The following is a 20,785-nucleotide window of genomic DNA, read 5'->3' on the forward strand; positions in this document are numbered from 1 at the left end:
AGGTGACTTTAAACAGATATATTTTGCTCATTGACATCTTGCTACACTCAAACTGTATGCTCAAACACTTTTGTCCTCCTCCTGGGCTTTTATAAAGGCCTTATAATTGTTGGTTTTTTCCATCAAAACACAGGTAAATCTGTAGAAATTTCAAATCGAGTGTGGCCTATAATATGCCAGAGAAACCAAAAAGGCCAAAAGTTTTGCTTATAGCATTGTTGCCAGCTGGAGAAACAGAGAAAACAACAGTTGGCAGGACACCACTGAACAAAAATTAGCTTTCAAAGTTGGAAATCTTATAGGATACACACTGGGGGCATTTTCCAGTTGCTTCCTCAATGTCTGTGAAAACAGTGTGAAGACCAAGAATGGTTGCTATATTAAATTGTTGCTCAAAATAATGCAGTTTGTAGTAACACATGCAGCATACAGGTGGGCGATAGGGTAAAGTTCTGCCCCATCTGGAATCCAGGACAGAACATAGATGCCTCCTGTAGATAAGAAAGGGTGGACGTCACGAGAGGGACTTTTTACTGCTGAGTGTCCTCCAAATGTTTTTGACTACAACTCTCAGTATCTCCTAGCATGAACATGTTAGCTGGGGTTGATGGGAGTTGTAGTCCAAAACATCTGGAGGGCACCAGGTTGGGGAAGTAACTAGCCAAATTCTTTGTCTGGAGATGGAATTTCCAGGTTCCCACTCAACGGCAAAGACAACCCCTTTATTTGATGCTCCCTGTAGTTGTAGGGGTGGCAATGAGCTGTTGCTGCCTGATTTTAGCACAGCCAAACAATAGATTTCTTCATTGTTTTCTGTTGGCAGGCAAAACCTCAATAAACGGAGGTCTCTTATTTTGAAGCCTTGAGAAGAGCAACTTGGCATAGCTTCCACAGGGCAAATTTTTCTCTGCGGCATGGAAGTTGCTGTCTATCATTCATTTTATCACGTATATGTACAGGGTTTTAAAAATACATATAACTGAAACAATCTGGTCTAATAAAAAGGAAATTAAAACTCCCAGACTCTCTGCTGGTTTTAGACTCCAGCTTGCTTTGATCATCCAATGTTTTCTAGTTTCTGGAACAGCAGCCAAAGCAGACACGAGGGGAATCTCATAAAATAACTGCCATGCTTGAGACAGGGGATATAGCCTGGCCTGCCTTTATCTACCTTGTTTGTGCTGCTCTAGAGTAGTAGACTTCATGGAAAACGATAGTGTGGAATGGAAAAATTTAATCAGGGCAGCAAAATTTGGTATGCTGGTGATTTGCAGTAGAAGATGCTGTATTTGCAGTAGAAGATGCAGCTAGACTGGTGACTGGGGGCAGCCGCCAAGACCATATAACACCGGTCTTGAAAGACCTACATTGGCTCCCAGTACGTTTCCGAGCACAATTCAAAGTGTTGGTGCTGACCTTTAAAGCCCTAAACGGCCTCGGTCCGGTATACCTGAAGGAGCGTCTCCACCCCCATCATTCTGCCCGGACACTGAGGTCCAGCGCCGAGGGCCTTCTGGCGGTTCCCTCATTGCGAGAAGCAAAGCTACAGGGAACCAGGCAGAGGGCCTTCTCAGTAGTGGCGCCCACCCTGTGGAACGCCCTTCCAGCAGATGTCAAAGCGATAAACAACTACCTGACATTCAGAAGACATCTTAAGGCAGCCCTGTTCAGGGAAGTTTTTAACGTGTGATATTTTACTGTATTTTTGGTTTCTATGGAAGCCACCCAGAGTGGCTGGGGAGGCCCAGCCAGATGGGCGGGGTATAAATAATAAATTATTATTATTATTATTATTATTATTATTATTATTATTATTATTATTATCCATTCTCAGTTCATCTATGGTCATGGTTCAAAGATTCCAAGTGCATGGCGGAATGCTTTCATGTATTCAAGAACCATCAACTTCAGTGCACATCGAAAGCTAAAAGGGTTTTGTAGTCTAAACTTCTCCCAGAGAAGCTTAGTATGGCAAAAGATCCTAAGAACTGCCTGGTGGTATCTCCAACTGGACCAGAGTGCTGCACGATCACATCTTACATGCATTTAACTTGCACAGTTTCAACCATAAGCAGTTGAAGGCAAGCTGGTTGGAACTGTCCAAGTTAAATCCAAACAAGGCAGAACTTCAAAGCTTGTATTATGCAGGCACCCAGCTCACAAGTAGCTTTTAAGCTCTCTACCTTGCTTGGGAGACAAGACCCCCTCTGGGTGCCGGCTCTGGGAGCGCCCCTCACCCACTAAACCACAGAGGTATACATGGTTTTAAGTATACACAATTTTGGTGTATACGCAGAATTCTTGGAACCAAACCCCCATGTAATATGTAGCCGTACCCTATGGCAGAAGCAGAGGACAGGAGTGTTACCAGAATCCAAATAGTGCCAAAAATGTATTCCCAGGACAAGACAGGCAGAATGGCTTCAGTGAGAATGAGGAAGGCGCAGCACTGCTAAGCAATTCTGTTTAGGACGTGAAACCTTAAGAAAAACAAATATTTCTCCATCTCTGACTCATGAGAGCCTAGCTAGCTCTGCTCCCATGGTTCCCGTTTGAATGGTTTAGTGGCAGCAGGTGGCCAAATGGGGCCTTGGCTGAGCCCCAGGACATTAGGAAAGTCCACGGCACTTAGACCCCGCTTCTGCTGGAGGACTGTGAGTTTTCCTTTAAAGAAAAAGAAGAAGAAAGCAAGCCATTCCAATTCCTGAGAGAAAAGCAGCTGAGCAAAACAAGCTGGCAAAACTTTAAAGCAATTTCTGGCCACTCCTGCCTTTCAAGTGTTCTTAGCCACTGAGCAAAATCATGGCTGGGACTGATGAGTTGGTTGTTTTGCACCCCAGGCAATAGGAATCTTTGGGGTCCTAAAGAGCTGCTGCTTTCCCTGTTCTTCTCTTCCTCATTTTGTAGTCCTTAGAATCACCATAGTTCTAAATACAGTGGTACCTCGCAAGACGAATGCCTCGTAAGACGAAAAACTCGCAAGACGAAAGAGTTTTTCGTTTTTTGAGTTGCTTCGCAAGACGGATTTCCCTATGGGCTTGCTTCGCAAGACGAAAACGTCTTGCAAGTTTGTTTCCTTTTTCTTAAAACCGTGCATTCAGGGGGTGCAGTTGCGACTTCGAGGAGCAACTCATAGCACGCAGTGTGGTAGCCTTTTTTGAGGTTTTTGAAGACTTTGGTGATTTTTGAAGCTTTTCCAAAATCTGTGCTTCGCAAGACGAAAAAAATCGCAAGACAAAAAAACTCGCAGAACGAATTAATTTCGTCTTGCAAGGTACCACTGTACCTCATCCCCCCCCAAATTGTTCCCTGTGGGCTCATCCACACTCCTGTTTGTCCCCTGTTTTATTTCATTTCTCCTTTGATTTCTAGGCAAAGGTCTTTGTTATGTACTGAGGATCCAAAAGACAGCAGTCTGATTGTTCCTAGAACAATAGGGTCCAGAACGCAGCAGTCTGACTGGTCCACAGGAGCCATTTAATCCAGCTCCAAGGTGGAAGTGAATCCGCAACCTGATTGGCCTACAGGTCAATAAGCGAATCACATGGGGCCCATTGTGTAAATAATGTATAAAAAGCAGACATTCTGAGGGAACTTCCATTCCTCCTCACCACTATGAGCTGAATAAAGAGTGTGAAATCCACTCTCAACTCTGAATATATTTCAGTCTTTTTCTCTCCCCTCCCCTCAACCTTCCCTGGGAAAACTCACTGTTTACTGCTAAATCAGAACAAAAGCCAATCTACAGCAGAAAACGTGTTCATCCTCTTGGGTGCAAAGTTCCTAAATCTTCCACAGCCAGTTGGACATTAAGGGCAAGGAAGGAGATGATTAAATATTCAGTTTATATTTAATTTAAATTTGTTGTTTAAACTCTGCTCACAAGATGACTCTCCTTTGGAAAGCCAGCCTCATTCTGCACCTATACAGTACCTATAAACAGTCACAAGCAAAGGTTACTCACATTTGCTCGCTGGGCTTGGGACCCCAAGTCTTTTAACGTCCTAGCAGCACCCATCTGCCATACCCTGAGCCCATTCTTAAATCTTTGGCAGGCTGCAGATTTCTTATGCTAGCATTTTGGAAATCCTTCTCCTATGCCCATCATTTTTTGTCTCCAGGTTGGAAGGAAATTCAAGTGTATCAGTTCTGCAGCTCAATAAATAGAATTCCTCAGCCAAAACCTTCTGCCAGCCGCCTTTGGCCACTGAGTCCTTTTGGCACATGGAATGGAATGGAAAAAGAATGTGGAGCTCTGTGAAGGGGATCCATTTGCCCTGCGTGGGCTCAGTCTGCCCTCCACCTCCCTTCTGGATCACTCAAAGCCAGTGATCTCAGAGCAGGGTTTGGGACTAATCTCAAAACCCACACGGCGAGGAGAAAGGCTAATCATATTGCGTACTAACAAACAGCTAATGGAGGCCAGGCTTATGTGCCACTTGGGCAAGTGGGCTAGGCCCAAGAGCCAAATTTCTGCCACACTTCCAGCCTCCACACTTCTCAGCACCAGCTTTCCACCCCAGCCGAGGGATTTTTGGCTCTTAAAGCACCTTGTGTTGGGGGAGTACCTGGCAGCAGGATCCAGACCCCACGAGCGTGTATTTGAAATGCAATTTGTCTTCAACGTGCTCGTGACCTCACCCCAGCCAAATACCTTGCAGGATCCGCCAACAAACCCTGCCTTACTTTATTTCAGCTGAGAATCTGAAAATGGCTGGATTTTTGTTTCAATCAAAAATTTAATCAGGTTTCACGAGCAAACCAAAATTCAGTAAGGGGAAAAAAGGAGTGCTACTTCTAGGATATAAAAAGTTTCCAAAACATTCTAAGCAGTGGAAACACGTACAAGACTCTTGGCTATAAAATAAATCTCAGCCCTGCCCACTTTGATTGAAATACACATTTCATTCATTCTTTTCTTTGTTTTGCCAGACTGGACGTGCCTGTCTTTCGTCCAGAGAGGGACACTGTCCACGGGGGAGTGTTTGCGAAGCAACAGGCATTCAGGAATTTATGGGCTGCCTGCGCCAACCCTAGCCCCAGATTTGTACTCCAGCAATAAAGTCAAATATTTCCCCGATTCGGGTCACAGGCAGGCCACTTTTTCTAGGCACTTGCTACTAAAACATCCTCTATCTGATGGGGTTGGGGCAGGGGAAACTGAACTCCCTGCAGGGGGCAGCATCAGCTATGGGCAGGTCCGTCCCAAGATATTTTGGCACCTGAGGCAAACCACAAAATGGAACCCCTCTCCCTGCCAGGAGAGTGAAGGGGAGAGTGAAGATCTACATCAGGAAAAAGGGAGTGAGGGCGGGAATCAAATCAACCTTTACTTGATGGCTGAAGAGGGAATCAAAGGCCGTCATGGAGGTGGCTGTGAATCACACCAGGCGGGCGCAGACCCCAGGAGAGCCGAGAGGGCAGCCCCTTGCCATTTCTTCCCTCAGAGTGGAAGGAGCCCAGCAGTGCTTCCAATTCGCTGAGAGGCCTTTGTAGAGGTGGCATGGCGGGGGGCACTGCTGAGGAGATGGCAGATCCAGCCTCCAAGGAGCAGTGGCGAGCAGTGAATTGTTTTGTAGGGGAAGAGTTAGGGCCAGAGGTGCCAGCTTGCGAGGGCAATAGAGGGGGCCCCGACATTACATACATGAGCATCGCACCTTCCTCTCTAAGCCGGGCAGAAGCTTCCTGGGCTTTGAGAAGGAGGCACCAGGCTCTAATACTTTAATACTCTAATTTACCAGGAACATTATGGGGACTGGTCTAGTCCCTGTAGTCTGCTGACTGCATGCCACGGCCAAGGAGCTTGCTGCAGCCGTCACCGTCACTGAGGCAGCGGCAGCATCAGCAGGCAATGCAATCCTTGGAGGCTGGATCTATGGATTCTGCTGCCTGGGGCACTTGCCCCACCTTCCCTCATGGGTGGACTGGCCCTGGCCTTGGGTACCCAGCAGGGAACAAATAATAGAATCATAGAATCCTAGAGTTGGAAGAGACCACAAGGGCCATCGAGTCCAACCCCCTGCCAAGCAGGAAACACCATCAGAGCACTCCTGACATATGGTTGTCAAGCCTCTGCTTAAATACCTCCAAAGAAGGAGACTCCACCACACTCCTTGGCAGCAAATCCCACTGTCAAACAGCTCTTACTGTCAGGAAGTTCTTCCTAATGTTTAGGTGGAATCTTCTTTCTTGTACTTTGGATCCATTGCTCCATGTCATAGTCAACCAAGCCTTAGCACACCGGTTTTTACCTGCTGCTTACTGTGTACTCCCCCCCCCTCCCAGTTGCTGGATGATCATTGTTTAATTGTTTGTTAATTGTGATTCTGGGTTGCACCAATGGAAAGGCAGGGAAAGTGTATTGCAACTCAGAAATCAGCAGCCACACTGGGCATGTTGAAAAAGGGTCCAAGTCAACTGAAGAGCAAGAAAGACGGGCCCAAAGGAGGGGGAAAGAGGCTCAGTTCAGGCTCCCTTGCCCCGAGAGTGATCCTGGCAGCCTAGAGACTGATTGATGAAGCCTCTCCAAACCACTGCACGTCCTGACTCATCACTTGGTAATCACTGCAATAAAATCTGCTGTTCCCTATGAAGGCTGAAAAGGAAGGAAACACAGCTGGAGCATCACAATACAGGCAGAATATTGTTTAAGGCAAAACCACATAATATCATAGCACCCAAGGAGACTTCTTACATAAGAGCTCTGGTGCATAATTCAAGCCTTCAGAGCTGCTCCTGCTGCTGCTGCAAGGATCTACTGTATATAGCCTTTCTCAGCTCTTAACAGTTCAACAGGAGGGGGGTGGGGAAACCCTGCAGAAAACAGAAATTACACTAAGCTGCCTGGGGAAAAGAATCCAGGACTTTTTAATGAATATGGCTCAAGAACGTAAGAAAAGCTTGCCGGATCAGGCCAATAGCCCATCAAGTCAATCATCCTGTTCTCACAATGGCTGACCACAAGCAGGACCTGAGCACAAGATCCCTCTCCACTCCTGTAGTTTCCAGCAACTGATATTCAGAAGCATTGCTGCCTGCGACTGTGGAGCCAGAACATAACTGTCCTAGCCACTGATCGCCCTCTCCTCCATGAATTTGCCTAATCCCCTTTTAAAGCCCTCTAGTTCAGTGGCATCACTGCCTCCTGTGGCAGCAAGCTCTGTACTTCAACTACGCGCTGCATGAATAAGGACTTTATTTTATCTGCCCTGAATCATCTAGCATTCAGATTAGGCTCCTGTCTGAAACTCTGAAAAGCAGCTGCTAGATGGAGTAACAGTGTTATTTTGAACCACCCTGAGACCTGCAGGTATAGGGTGGGATATAAATTCAATCAATCAATCAATCAATCAATCAATCAATCACTTTCACTCCAGTCTCTTTCTTGATCTGTCACTGCTACTTCAGACCCCGTCAGCAAATTACCGTATTTTTCGCTCTATAAGACGCACCAGACCACAAGACGCACCTAGTTTTTGGAGGAGGAAAACAAGAAAAAAAATATTCTGAATCTCAGAAGCCAGAACAGCAAGAGGGATCGCTGCGCAGTGAAAGCAGCAATCCCTCTTGCTGTTCTGGCTTCTGGGATAGCGGCGCAGCCTGCATTCACTCCATAAGATGCACACACATTTCCCCTTACTATTTAGGAGGGAAAAAGTGAGTCTTATACAGCAAAAAATACGGTAAGTGGTTAGGACTTTTTGCCCAGTGGCTGACATTGAACTGCACTTGCCATTTTACTGCCCCTTCACTTGGTTTGGAGAGATCCTTTTGTCATCAACAGAACTGGCCACCTCTCTGCTCTCTCCTTCCATTCACAACCAGAGGCCTCAGAACAGGAGGGCTTCTAGCCCCCAAGTCCTTTAGCCAAAGGGAAACCAGTTCACACAAATGTACGGCAGCCAGCTCACTCCTTGTTGGGGAGGTGCAAGAGAGCCTGAGTTGCATGCTGCTAGAAGATTTCTCCCAAGGAAAGAATGCGCAGAGGGCCCTTTTGTCATCGAGTTACCAGCAAGGGCTTAAACTGAAATATTAAATACTTCAGGGAAGGGGGAAAACGAGAGGATATCGTACCACCTTGTTTTTGCAAGCACCGCAAAAAGTGACATGCATGGCAGCTTTGGAAACCAACATACATTAATCATGTCAAGGATCCTGGTGACTCCAGGCTATTTTGCTGGTTGCGTTTCAAAGAGGAGGATGACGACACACCCACCCACCCACACCAATTTTCTTTAATCCCCACACATCAGCATTTGGGGACTGCAGCTCCCTAGGCTGCCCACAAATGTATTATATAACTTAGCTTCTTGTTTTGAGAATCCACATGACAACATGCACCAGTTTTGTCTGAGAGATTCAGAAAGGGACAAGGAATGAGCTTTGCCTGTACAAAACCCTCTGGGAGCAATCTGGCCGCCCTCACTTGGGCGAAACACCCAATAATTTCAAGGGAAGTTCTGCTTGGTAACTGCTCGATCACATCGGCTTGCAGTTGGCCCGGACCGTGCAGGATACTCAATTTCTTGGCCAGAATCTAAGACGGTTTCCAGCCAAAATGCGTAATGTACAGGATGATGATTGTACAGATGGGACCAAAGGAGGATGGGAAGATGGCTGGCCGGTGGGGAGGAAGGGCAGGGAGGGAGACAAGCATGATTCTTTTCTTACCAGCAATGTCTGGCGCCTCTTGGGACTCCAAGGAAGGTCAACAGGAGGTGGAGCCAAAGCCAATGGCAATCAGGGGCAACTAATTCCAGGTTTGTCCCCACCGACCCCTTCTCTGCTGAGAACTATGGGGGCAACTGAGAGTGTCACAGAATCCTGGAATTGAAGAGCTAGAAGGGGTCCCCCAAAGGTCATCTAGGCCAACCCCCCCTGCAGTGCAGGAACCACAGTTAAAAATCTCTGACAGGTGGCCATCCAACCTCTGCTTAGAAACTTCCAATGAAGGAGAGTCCACCACCTTCTGAGGGAGTCTGTTCCACTATTGAACAGCTCTTATCCTCAAAAAGTTGTTCCTAATGTTTAGTTGGAATCTCATTTTTTGTAATTTAATTCCAAAAGATAGAAGCTAACAGGTAGCCCTACCAGCAGATGGGGCTGGCTGAGAGCAGGCAGAACTTGGTAGTGCCCAATTATCATCTTCTTCTTCTTCTTCTTCTTCTTCTTCTTCTTCTTCTTCTTCTTCTTCTTCTTCTTGTTCTTACGTTCCTTCTAGGTGCTCAAGGTGGCATACATTGTTCTCCCTCCTCTCATTTTACCCTCACAACACCCCTGTGAGGTAGGCTCTGCTGAGAGATGGTGACTGTCATCCAGGAAGATTCATGGCTTAGTCTGGTCTCCAAGGCGATAGCCCAGTACTCTAACCACTACACCATGCTGGCTCTCAGACCAGTCTTGATTCTCCTCAACACTCCTCACCTCCCCAGATAAGCCTTGCTGCAGAGGTCCTCTAGCACATCTAGTCCAGTGACCAAGAGCTCACTGAAGCAGGGGCTCGCAGAATCAAAGGATGGTAGAGTTGGAAGGGACCCCAAGGGTCATCTAGTCCAACCCCTTGCAGTGCAAGAATGAGAGCTAAAGTGGCTGTTTCGAGGGAGGGGGTTCCCAAAAGGACCCAGCTGAAGCTGCCCGACCAACCCTTCCCTAAACTGCTCTGCAAATTAAGCGGCACACTCCTATGCACAGAAGACCCATCAAATTCAACTGGTCTTACTCCCAGGAGAGTGCGTCTAGGATTTCAGTCTAGAAGAATTATATAACACAAGCAGGAGCAAATGTCACTGAACAATGAAAGCATCAAAAGGCAAACTTGCCAGATTTCAGCCGTTATCATCTCTCCCCTTGCATTTCATACCTGTGTCTAAGACACGCAGTCCAGGCGGCCCACATTCCCACTCAAGTCAACAGTAGCCAAAGCAAGGATGGGTTTCTAAGCTGGTCACTTACACAGTGTGTGCTGGATATGATGACGGAACTTGAGATGAAGCTGAGCCCATCGTTCATGCTGACCTGGAGAGCAGCTTCCCTAGAAAAAGGGAGGGAGGAAAACCAGAGGCCTTCCTATTAGGAATGGTAGGAAACGAAATTAATAAGAGAGACTGTAAACTGTTTCAATACGCAGTGACTGCTGCAATGATACTTCTGACCCAAAGATGGAAGCAGGAAGAAATTCCAGCAGTGGAAGAATGGAGAAGGAAATTGACTGAATACGCAGAATTGGACAAGCTGACTGGGAAGATTCGATATCAGAAAGACCAAAAGTTTATCGGGGACTGGGGGAAATTTACAGAATATCTGAAAAACATATGTGATTTACAGACAACGCTTGTTGGTTTTGAAGAGACTCTGTGAGATAGTAAGAAATACTGCAAAAAAGAGAGTAAGGGGAAAATGAGTTCTAAAAGGCAATATTATGTTTAGAAATGCGTTAACAAATAGAAATTTTACGAAAGATTGACAGAGAAACTGAAGGAAGTCAAAAATCGAAGAATGAGTGTTAAATTATTTGTTGACTGTATAAAATTGTTTGGAAAATGAATAAAAATTATTTTTTTAAAAAATAGAAAAAGGGAGGGAGGGCGAGAGTCATTACCCAAACTGGGCACAGACTTACAATCCCCCTAGCTCATGAAAATGTGATGATGTGGGTTTGGAGGGCGGGGTCAGTCTGGATGATGCCCTGAGTCCCTTCCAACTCTTGCAATCCTGTCTCTGTGGGAACAGGCGGCGTGAGGGCAACTTTTGGCTGTCTGGTTAAGCACCATGATTTAAAGAAGTGGCTCTGTGCCCTAGAGCGCATGGGTGGGTCTTGCCCCCACCCCCCAGCTGGGCAGACTCAGGCACCATCGCCAAGAACGTGCCATTGGATGCAATGTTGCAAGCGGCCCCAGCCTACCCTCTCGCTTGCCCATCACTTGGGAACTGAGGGAAGACTCGCCCCATCTGCCTGGATTCTTCCCAAGAATGAACACATTTATTTGCAGATAGACATTACAAAATGACCAACAAAACTGAGAGTTTCCAGTTCAGTTTCATCACAAGGAAGCAGATCCAATTCACCGTATTTTTCGCTCCATAAGACGCACCTGACCATAAGACACGCCTAGTTTTTAGAGGGGGAATGCAAGGAAGAAAAATTCTTTAAAGGGAGTGCTGAGCAGAGCCTGTGTGTATCCCAGGCTCAGCTCTCCCTTTCACGAGCCGCAAGGAGCGTTTGTGTGGCGCTCTCAAGCTTTTCCCCGAGGAGGGAGAAGGGCAGCCCTCTGTCCCTTCTCCCACCTCCCGGATGAAGGCTCCCCGTGCCCTGAAGAGGCTTCGTGCGGCTAAGCCAGCAGCTAGAACACCAAGAGGGAGCTCTGCACAGCAATCCCTTTCACTGTTCTGGCTTCTGGGATAGCTGCGCAGCCTGCATTCGGTCTATAAGACGTACACACATTTCCCCTTACTTTTTAGGAGGGAAAAAGTGCGTCTTACAGAGCGAAAAATACGGTAAGTTTTTGACCCAGAAACTTCCTATCACTTGAGGAGTACAAAGCTCTACTCTTGCCAAAGACAACTGCAAAGAAGCAAAGGGGATGGAGGCAGCTGCGTTGAGAAAGAGGTTGTTATGCCTCTGCAGATGTGGAACTGCAGGTCTGCTTTGGGTTAGCCTAATTTCGGCATCAATGGCACCAACTTCAGCCGAAGGTGCAGAAGGAATCCTGACAAGCCCACAAGGTAAAAGGTTTTTATTAAAAAGGGAATAAGGTAGTCATAGAAGAAAGAAAATCTTACCCCTAAATCTCGAGGTTTCTAATGAAAACATGCATAACAGAAGAAAGACGGAAAGAGGTAAGAGCCGTCCCACATTCTAACAAACCTACATGCCAACTTCTCGCAGCACAGGTGCAGGGCAGAGCAGGTAGGTGTCCTCCACCTTGAATGGTTTCTCATCTGAAAAGAGAAGCAGAGAAGGCAGTCTCAGCGCATGTGAGTTGGGCAGAACGTTTGCAGGTGGCAATTAAAGTGGGGGGTGACAGTATTTGTTTTACCAAAGAACATGCTTACAGTGCTCTACAACAGTGCTTTTTTTTTTTTTTTGCAGTTTACAGCAAACTGAAATAGACATAATCTCTCCCCCCCCACCCAGCTATGTATCCCCAGTTATATACCCATTTCTACCCAAACCTGCGTCCTCCTGTGCTATACAGCACAGCAAGCAAAATCCTCAATAAGATATAGAAAACAGGGGTAGACATCTCTGCTTAGGCTCACATACAAGACAAATATATACATAATAAAACTACAGCTGATGGAATGGCAGATGAAGTTGATGGACTATATGGAACTGGCGGAAATGACTGGCAGAATCCGAGACCAGGGAGAAGAGTCGGTGGAAGAAGATTGGAAAAAAATTAAAGATTATTTACAGAAATACTGTAAAATTAAGGAGCTTTAGAAAAAAGGTGGAATGAAGCTATATGGCTTTGGCAGAAATGTTAGAAGGAACTAGGTACAGATAGATTGTTAATGCATTAAAAGGGAAGAAAACTAGGTTACAATATGTTAAAATTAATTATAAGACAGGAAATAGATGAAGATGGAAAGGACTTGCTGAAATAGTTAATTGAAGTGGAATACAAAAAAGGAGGCGTTGAGGAAGTCAATGAAACAAGTATATGAAAGTTAAGATCGAAAATATTGGGAGTGTTTTAATTGTTTTTGTTTTGTTTTGTCGATTTAATGTTTTATGTAGTGTTTTTGTTTTTGTTTTTGTATGTTTAATTTTTCTTTTTTCTTTTGTAATCTCCAAGATTTTAATAAATATTATTTAAAAAAAACAAAACTACAGCTGATGTTTCCATATAAATTCGATTTTCAAAAATCCTATACAGTGGACACTCGGGTTGCGAATATGATCCATGTGGGATGCACGCAACCTGCATCTGCGCACGCGCGAGTTGCGATTCTGCGCATGCGCAAAGCGCTGTTTAGAGCTTCTGCGCATGTGCGACCGCCAAAACCTGGAAGTAACCTGTTCTGGTACTTCCGGGTTTTGGCGGTCCATAACCCGAAAAAACACAACCTGAAGTGGCTGTAACCTGAGGTATGACTGTACAATTAAGAACAGCAGCGCTGGGGAGACACTGAAGGGACCTATCAAGAGTGAGCATGGACCACTGCACTGGGACAAACAAAAGAGGATGCCTTCACCCCGGTGTGGTTCCCTTTCATTACATACACAGCCCAACAAGACAACAACCTAACCCTTCCACACTGACAGCATACAAATTGATATGGCTGATTTGACCCAACATCCCCCTTCCCCTCCACCCACAAACAAAACTCACTGCAACCAACTGAATGCAAGCAGCCATGCTCTGGGCTTTCCAACGTCTCCCCCCAATGCCTATGGCAGAAGCATCTCACACTGAATGTACCTGACCTGGAGATAGGACTCTATAAAGTGAAAACAGGGACGGTATAGGTACCTTTGTTATCCATGAAAATCTTTCAATAAAAAAACTTTTTTTAAAAAAAGTCCTATTTCTATGGAAGGTTAATCTCACCATGGATAGCAACGGTACTGAAATAAGTCTGTTTCCCAATGATTTCAATTCATAGAGAAATGGGCAATAAATCAAGTCTCAAAAGATAAATAAGACCAAAAAAGGAAATGAATTACTACGAGACATTGTAATTTAGAGGAAATACTGCTTAACAGAAAGCGGAGCAGATAGTTGTTCACATTGACCAATGGTTTTAAATCATCATATAAATAATAAATTATATTTATATATAATTTACAAATAAATAAGTAATTCCACCAACAGATGGAAATTTGGAAGGCCCTCTGTTGTAATTTTTGCTAATGTTTCTCTGTTTCTGCTTTCTTTGTCCCCCCCCTTTCTCTTTTTCTCGATTCCCCCTTTCTCTTCCTTTGTATCTTATGTAGCTGTAATCTTATTGTATGATAGGAAAACCTCAATAAAAATCATATGGGGGGGGGAGAGATCATAAAAGCACATTAAGTTTGGCTCAGAAATAAACTGCCAAGCCCTTAAGTTTGCATGACATATGTCCTGTCCTCCACTCCAGATGAGGGTTGGGCTGCCTCATCCTGAAGAACTGAAACGTTAAAACATAAGCAAAACCTTTTGGATCAGGCCAATGCCCCATCTAGTCCAGCATTCTGTTCTCACAGTAGCTAACCACAGACCTTCCATGTGTCCCTCTTTCCCAGGGACAGTCCCGGATTTACAGAAGCAGTCCAAGTTTCTGATTTGATCCTGGAATGTCTCGCTTTTCCTTAGGATGTCCCTATTTTCATTGGAGAAATGTGGGAGGGTATGGAGTTATCTGCCCCACCCCCCAGTGCCAACTGAAGGCATCCCTGTATAGCGATATTTTAAAAAAATGTTTATGTTTTATTCAATCAATCAATCAATCAATCTTTATTACGGTCCAGAGACCCAACAAATCGTTACAAAGCAATGCACAATTCAGACAGCGTACCTCCAGGTTAAACAAGCATTTTGACCAGACTTAAAGATAGGGATCACTAGTTCTTGAAACCACCGATAAAAACTTCACTAATGTTCTAGCATTTGTACGGTCTTCCAATAGGAACCTGACATAGTGAGCCTCTGATTTTCCCAGGAAAGTTACCAGCAAGGGTAATATCAGTTGAGCCCTGGCTTGCTCGTATTTCACACAGTGCAGCAAAATATGTTTTTATAGAATCGATGTCTTGAGCACATGAGCAAAGTTTGTCCTGGTAGGGAATTAATGTTTTATTATGTTTTTATATATGTTGGAAGCTGCCGAGAGTGGTTGGGGCAACCCAGTCAGATGTGCAGGGTATAAAGAGCAAAATTATTATTATGGTCTAGGATGTCCCTATTTTGATTGGAAAATGTTGGAGGGCATGTAACTAGATGTCCATAGGAAGCCTGAAGGCAGAACCTGCGGGTTCCAGCAACTAGCAGCCATCAATAGCCCTCTCCTCCATTAATTGGTCTGATCTTCTTTTTAAGCCATCAGTGTTGGTGGCCATCACGGTCTCCTGAAGGGAGTTCCATACTTTAACTATGCCCTGCATGAAGGAGGACTCCATTTTATCTGCCAGGAATCTTCCAAAATTCAGCTTCATTGGATGTTCATGAATTCCAGTGTTATGAGGAATTCACTTTCTTCATGCTATGCATAATTTTAGAAACATCTATCATTTCACCTCTTACTCGCCTCTTCTCTAAACAGGGCTTCCATTTTGAAAGGGTCCCTCAGAGAGAGCCAGCGTTGCACAGTGGTTAGAGTGTCGGACTAAGACCTGGGAGACCAGGGTTCAAACCCGACCCGGCCAGTTTCGTTGAGTCTGCATTGGTCAGTTTTGACCATTTTAAAGCAAAATCCAGCTGCTGCAGAAAAACCTAAGCTAGGTTGTAGAACCATCTTCAGCTGAGCTGAAAGGATCATAGCATCTTTTTAACCTTTTGGCCTTGACAATCTTATTTGATTATTTTAGACAATTCCAAAGAACAGCATTAATCCCACTTTAGCCTCAAAGCCTGCTTTTCATTTCCTCTTGAGTTAGGCCGACAAGGTCTTTTCTTTGAGTTACTCAACATGCTTATGAAGGAACCCAAAGCATCTTGTAGTAAACAAGGCTGGCGACTGACTGCAAGGAGACCAGCTGGGCCGGAGTCTGGATGAGCTTGGCATTTCTGCTCCCAGGCATAACAAGGTTGGCTCAGCACTCCCAGTTTGTCCCCAATCACCTCAGGAATATCCCTCAGAGAGTCATAGCAACTCGCAACAGTCATTTTGGCTTTCTTTGCTCAGAATATTTCCCCATTACTTTTCTCAATGTCAACAATACTTAACACAACCTTGCAAGTTACTAGTCCACAATATTGGGGTTTTGTTTTGTTTTTTATACCTAGTCCACCAGCCCAGCCCAGTTATGTTAGAAACTTCTGGCATAAAAGGGACTACTGTAAGACATCTCTTCCTGTTCACCTAGAGAAACTTTTCACTCACTTCATTTTTAAGAGTCACTCAGCAACAGTGATGTAGTGACTGCAGGGTTGGACTAGAACATGGGAGGCTAGGATTCAAATCCTCACTCAGCCATGAAGCTCATGAGGTGACTCTGGGGCCCAGTCAGTACCTCTCAGCCTAGCCTACCTCACAGGATTGTTGTGGGGATTAAATGCACAAACATTACCTCCTTCTCATTCAGTCCCCACAACCACCCTTTGAAGTAGTTTAGGCTGAGAGAAGCAATGACTTGCCCAAGCGAGCTCCATGTTCAAGTGGGGATTCAAACTCTGGTCTTGCAGGGCCTTGCTGACTCTCTAACCACTACCAGACCATCTAAGTGTCCCTATTTTCAAGGGACATCCCTGATTTAGAGAAACTATCCTGGTTTCTGTTTTGATCCCGTTTTTCCTTAGGATGTCCCTTATTTTCATTGGAGAAATGTTGGAGGGTATGGAGTTATCCCCCCCCCTCCCCGGTGCCAACAGAAGGCATCCCTGTATAGCGATTTTGTTTTTTATTGTTTAATGTTTTGTTTTGTTATATATGTTAGAAGCTGCCCAGAGTGACTGGGGAAACCCAGTAAGATGGGTGGGGTAAAAATAGTAAAATTATCATTATGGAATGGGATGTCCCTATTTTCATCGGGGAAATGTCAGAGGGTATGCACTACACCACACTGTCTCTGTAAGATGTAGCTGAGTATCACCCCAAGGTCTCTGGAGGGGACCAGGTTGGGGTCCCTTAGCCAGCCTCTTTTATCCACGCCATGATTCAAGGTCTTGTGCTTCCACTTCCTGAAAAGATTTCGTAAGGTTCTCTTTGCCTTCCCCACAATAAATCTGCTCATCCTTTGTAGTCTGACATTCCCAAGGGAATGCAAGTTTAGCTGGCAAGTGGGGAGGGCTCGCTTTTTGCTTGATCATCAGTTGCTGCTTCATCACAAATACATCCTTCGGCTGTTCCCCTCCTCCCCTCTGCAGCACAAACAAAAACTAGTGTCCACCATTCCATCTGACTGCTCCCTGGAAAGACTTCTTGCAAAACAAAATCATGATGCATTTGAAACTGGGATACCAAATTTGAAAAAGTAATTAGACAGCGATGAGCCTCACCGAAGAGTAATTGCCCCAAATCTGGATCTTGATATTGAGGGAATTCTCCTTTTCCACCTATATTTTGTCCTTGCCACTAATACCAAACAGATGCCTGTGGGAAACTTGCAAGGAGAATTTGAGAACAAAAGCACTCTCTCCTCCTGTGGCTTTCAACAACCAGTATCTGGGACCATTACTGCTTCCTGCGATGGAGGCAGATCATGCCTAGTAACCATGGACAGACTCCATGAATGCTCATAGGAAGCCTGCAAGCTGGACTTGAGTTCAACACCACTGTGCCCACCTGCAGTTCCAAACAACTGCACTCCACTTTCTACACAGGAACCATCCATTAACTTCCACTCTCTGCTTCCTGCTTCTGAACCAGTTACTGATCCGTAAAAGAACCTCTCTATTCCATGACTACTAATTTCACTCAAGAATCCTTGGTTAGGGAACTGACCTAACGGTTTTGTCATCGTGTGTTTTAATTTTATGTCATTTTTATAGTTAAAACAAACTTAAAAGCCAATTAGGCACATAAGTGGCATATAAATCAATAATAAATAACAATTGTCCGTGTGAACCACTTGAAAACAAGTCAAATTACTTGCACCCTTGGGTTATTTTTATTTATTATTGGAGAGAACCCTAAGTGTGGCTGGTTTTATGTGTCACACTGTAGTCAATTTAGGGATTGTGAACTTTGAATCTTTACATATCATCTGCTTCCTTGCCAGTGGATCTTCAGTCATGCAACCCTCGGAAATATTCACACTATCCAGAAATGTTTGCTTATTCTGGCGCAGACGTTTTTCCAACTCTCACTATGGTGGCAGCATGGAATATTTCCTCCAACAAAAGAGCCCCCTTTTTTTAAAAAAAACAAAACCCTTAAGTTTATTTTGTGGGGAAGTCAGAATGCAGTCGGAGAGACAGTGCTGGATTCTCCAAGCCAGAAAAATCGCCTGCTCAGGAGCCCAGCGAATGGGAAAGAAGTGTTTTGCTCATGCTGTAATGAAAACCAGGCCGGAATCGTGCTATTATTTCCCTGCTCTGCATCGAAGCACTTGGAGAGCCAAAGCAACTTACGACAGCCTTGGGTTGTGAGTGGGTGGAGGGACAAGGAGCTGGAGACGAATGAATAATATAGGCAGTTATGTCACAGGGTCAGCTGTTTGTGTAGACAGTGAAAAAGGCTGGGGCAAAAAAATATATATCATTCTCTCTAATGGACCGTTCTGTCGTGCTTAAGCTTTTTAAATTGACAGCAGATGCTTCATCTTCAACTTGGGATAAAATTCCACGTGGAAGAAAGAAGGTGGATCTATTTTTTTCCAGCCACCCCTTTCTTTCTCTCTCTCTCTCTCTCTCTCTCTCTCACACACACACACACACCTGGAATTGTAAATGTTACAAAGCGGGCTCTCTCCCTTACCAAGAACTTCACAAAATCACATAGTTGGGAGTCAGAAGGGACACCAAGCGTCATCTAGTCCAACTCCTGCAGTGAAGGAATCACAGCTCAAGAATCCCTGACAGGCGGCCACTCAATTCCGTGAAGGGGAGTCCACCACCTTCCGACATAGTCTGCTGCTGAACAGCTCATACCACCAGAAAGTTCTTCCTCATGTTGAGTCGGAATCTGCTTTCTTGTCTTTTGACTCCACTGGTTGGGGTCGTCCCTTCTGGAGTGGCAGAAAACAAGCTTGCTCCATCTTCCATGGGACAGCCCTTCAGGTGTCTGAAGAACGCTATCATGTGACCTCCAATCTTCTCTTCTGCACCCAACTCCCTCAAGCTTTCCTCAGAAAGACCCTGTTTCATCTTGGTCACCCCTCCTCTGAGCATCTTCCAGATGGTCAATTTCCTTCTTGAACTGGGCAGAGGACTCCAGGCGGGGTCTGACCAAGGCAGAATTGAGTGCTACAATGACTTCCTTTGCTCTGGATTCATGGATGAACGCTGTGGCTTTTGGAAAAGCTCCCCATTGCTCTCCCACTGGTCTAACTGAAGCAGGAATGGCTTCCTGGCTTTGCCTTATCTGCCTCTGGCACCACGAGAAGCTTCACCAAAAGAAGCATCAAGAGCAGCATGATGTGACCTACATACGGCTCCCATCAGGTCCTAATTGATTCAGCTCGGCTTTTAAAGCCGGCAGCAGCCAAGAGTCACATCACCGCCTCAAGAATGCAGGAATGGAGAGGGAGTTCCAAGTTTAAGACTTGAAGGCAGCTCTGTGTCAAACTGTACTAATTTACACTAGGGAAAGGACTCCGTCCAACATCTTCACAAAGGAGACGCGGACATTTTTCTGGAAAAAATCTAAGAAAGTTATGCTGCCTTTCCCTACTGTAAAAATATGTGGCTCTAGATTTAGCTCAATGGTTCCCAAACTTTTTTTTTGCCCTACCCCCGGTTCCATAAATTCATCCCCACTGCCCCTACCCTATAAAAAGCATTATTATTCAGAATAGCAATCTGCATGACCCACTAAAGAAGACAATAACCTCCCAAAATTCAAAACACTAACAATTAATTGCATATCTATTCAAAATGCACTGAATACTATTAAGTTTAATTAATTCAACAGAACTGGTGAACTTGATCCAGTGGTACCAGCTTTTCAAAGTCTCTAATAGTCATTTACACCTCCAGTTTCCCCTCCTGCCCCCACTTGCTTCTTAGAACTACCCCCCCCCCCCGGAAATCCTACCGCCTCCCAAGGGACAATACTGTCCAATTCAGGAACCACTGATTTAGGCCTAGATTCCTTTTGCTGTATCTTCATAATATTATATTATATATTCAAGGCATGTGATCTCCTGACCTGCCTGTTCTGAGTCTGACCCCAAAACCAGAAGTTTCTTGTTTGCTTGTCAGAAAAAGCTTCTACATAATATGGTGAATCTGAAGTTCCTTCAAAATGCATAAGATCAGTCGCTGGTTACCATGAGAGCTTACTTTAACACAAAATGCAGCTAATTATTGTCTGTTTCAGTAACTTATGTCCTCCTTGCCTTCCCACTCAAGCAAACTCAAAGCAACTCACATGATAAAACATGACACGAATGAATCCAGCACAAAACCCCAGCATAACGACAGCTCAGAGCCTTTTCCCTAGAAGGCAGCAAGTGAGGCAGGCCAACTCGGGAGGCTGATTTTGAGTGCTGTGGAGGGGCTTCTGACTGTTAGCTATTTAATTTATTGTTGCCATGGAAAAGGAGAGGTGCTTGTGGGGTTTCCTGCCTCGGATGCCAAAATAACTTCATGAGCCTTGGATCTTTATTGCACCTTGTCATGTGAGGAGATGGAAAGCAGGGTAGCATCTACCTCTCTGCCTCAGGGGGGCAGATACCTGAGACTCATTTACACCTCAAACACCCCACTGCTGCCCCCTTGCCTCCTAGGGAATCCCACAGCACTCCAGGGGTGTCACCACTCACTTTGGGAGATACTGCTGCAACCTAACACCAACCCTGCCTCTCCTGGAGATGGACAACATCTGCTGTGCTCCTTGACCAGGAGAAGAAGAAGAGGAGTTTGGATTTGATATCCCGCTTTATCACTACCCGAAGGAGTCTCAAAGCGGCTCACATTCTCCTTTCCCTTCCTCCCCCACAACAAACACTCTGTGAGGTGAGTGGGGCTGAGAGACTTTAGAG

At 45.2% G+C, this 20,785-nt stretch overlaps 1 protein-coding gene across 1 annotated transcript in view; it reads right to left on the reverse strand.

Moving 5' to 3' along the window:
- The window catches only part of ANTXR1 (ANTXR cell adhesion molecule 1), a 133,450-nt gene that overhangs the window by 62,637 nt on the left and 50,028 nt on the right, over positions 1 to 20,785 (reverse strand). Inside the window, exons 11-12 of the mRNA XM_081868473.1 lie at positions 11,868 to 11,937; positions 9,952 to 10,030 (exon numbers count right to left, since the gene is read on the reverse strand). Of these exons, the coding sequence (XP_081724599.1) occupies positions 9,952 to 10,030; positions 11,868 to 11,937 (149 nt within the window). The remainder of the gene's footprint in view (positions 1 to 9,951; positions 10,031 to 11,867; positions 11,938 to 20,785) is intronic.

Source organism: Podarcis erhardii, assembly GCF_964252035.2.
Source record: "Podarcis erhardii genome assembly, chromosome: 7".
NCBI classification, from domain to species: domain Eukaryota; kingdom Metazoa; phylum Chordata; class Lepidosauria; order Squamata; family Lacertidae; genus Podarcis; species Podarcis erhardii.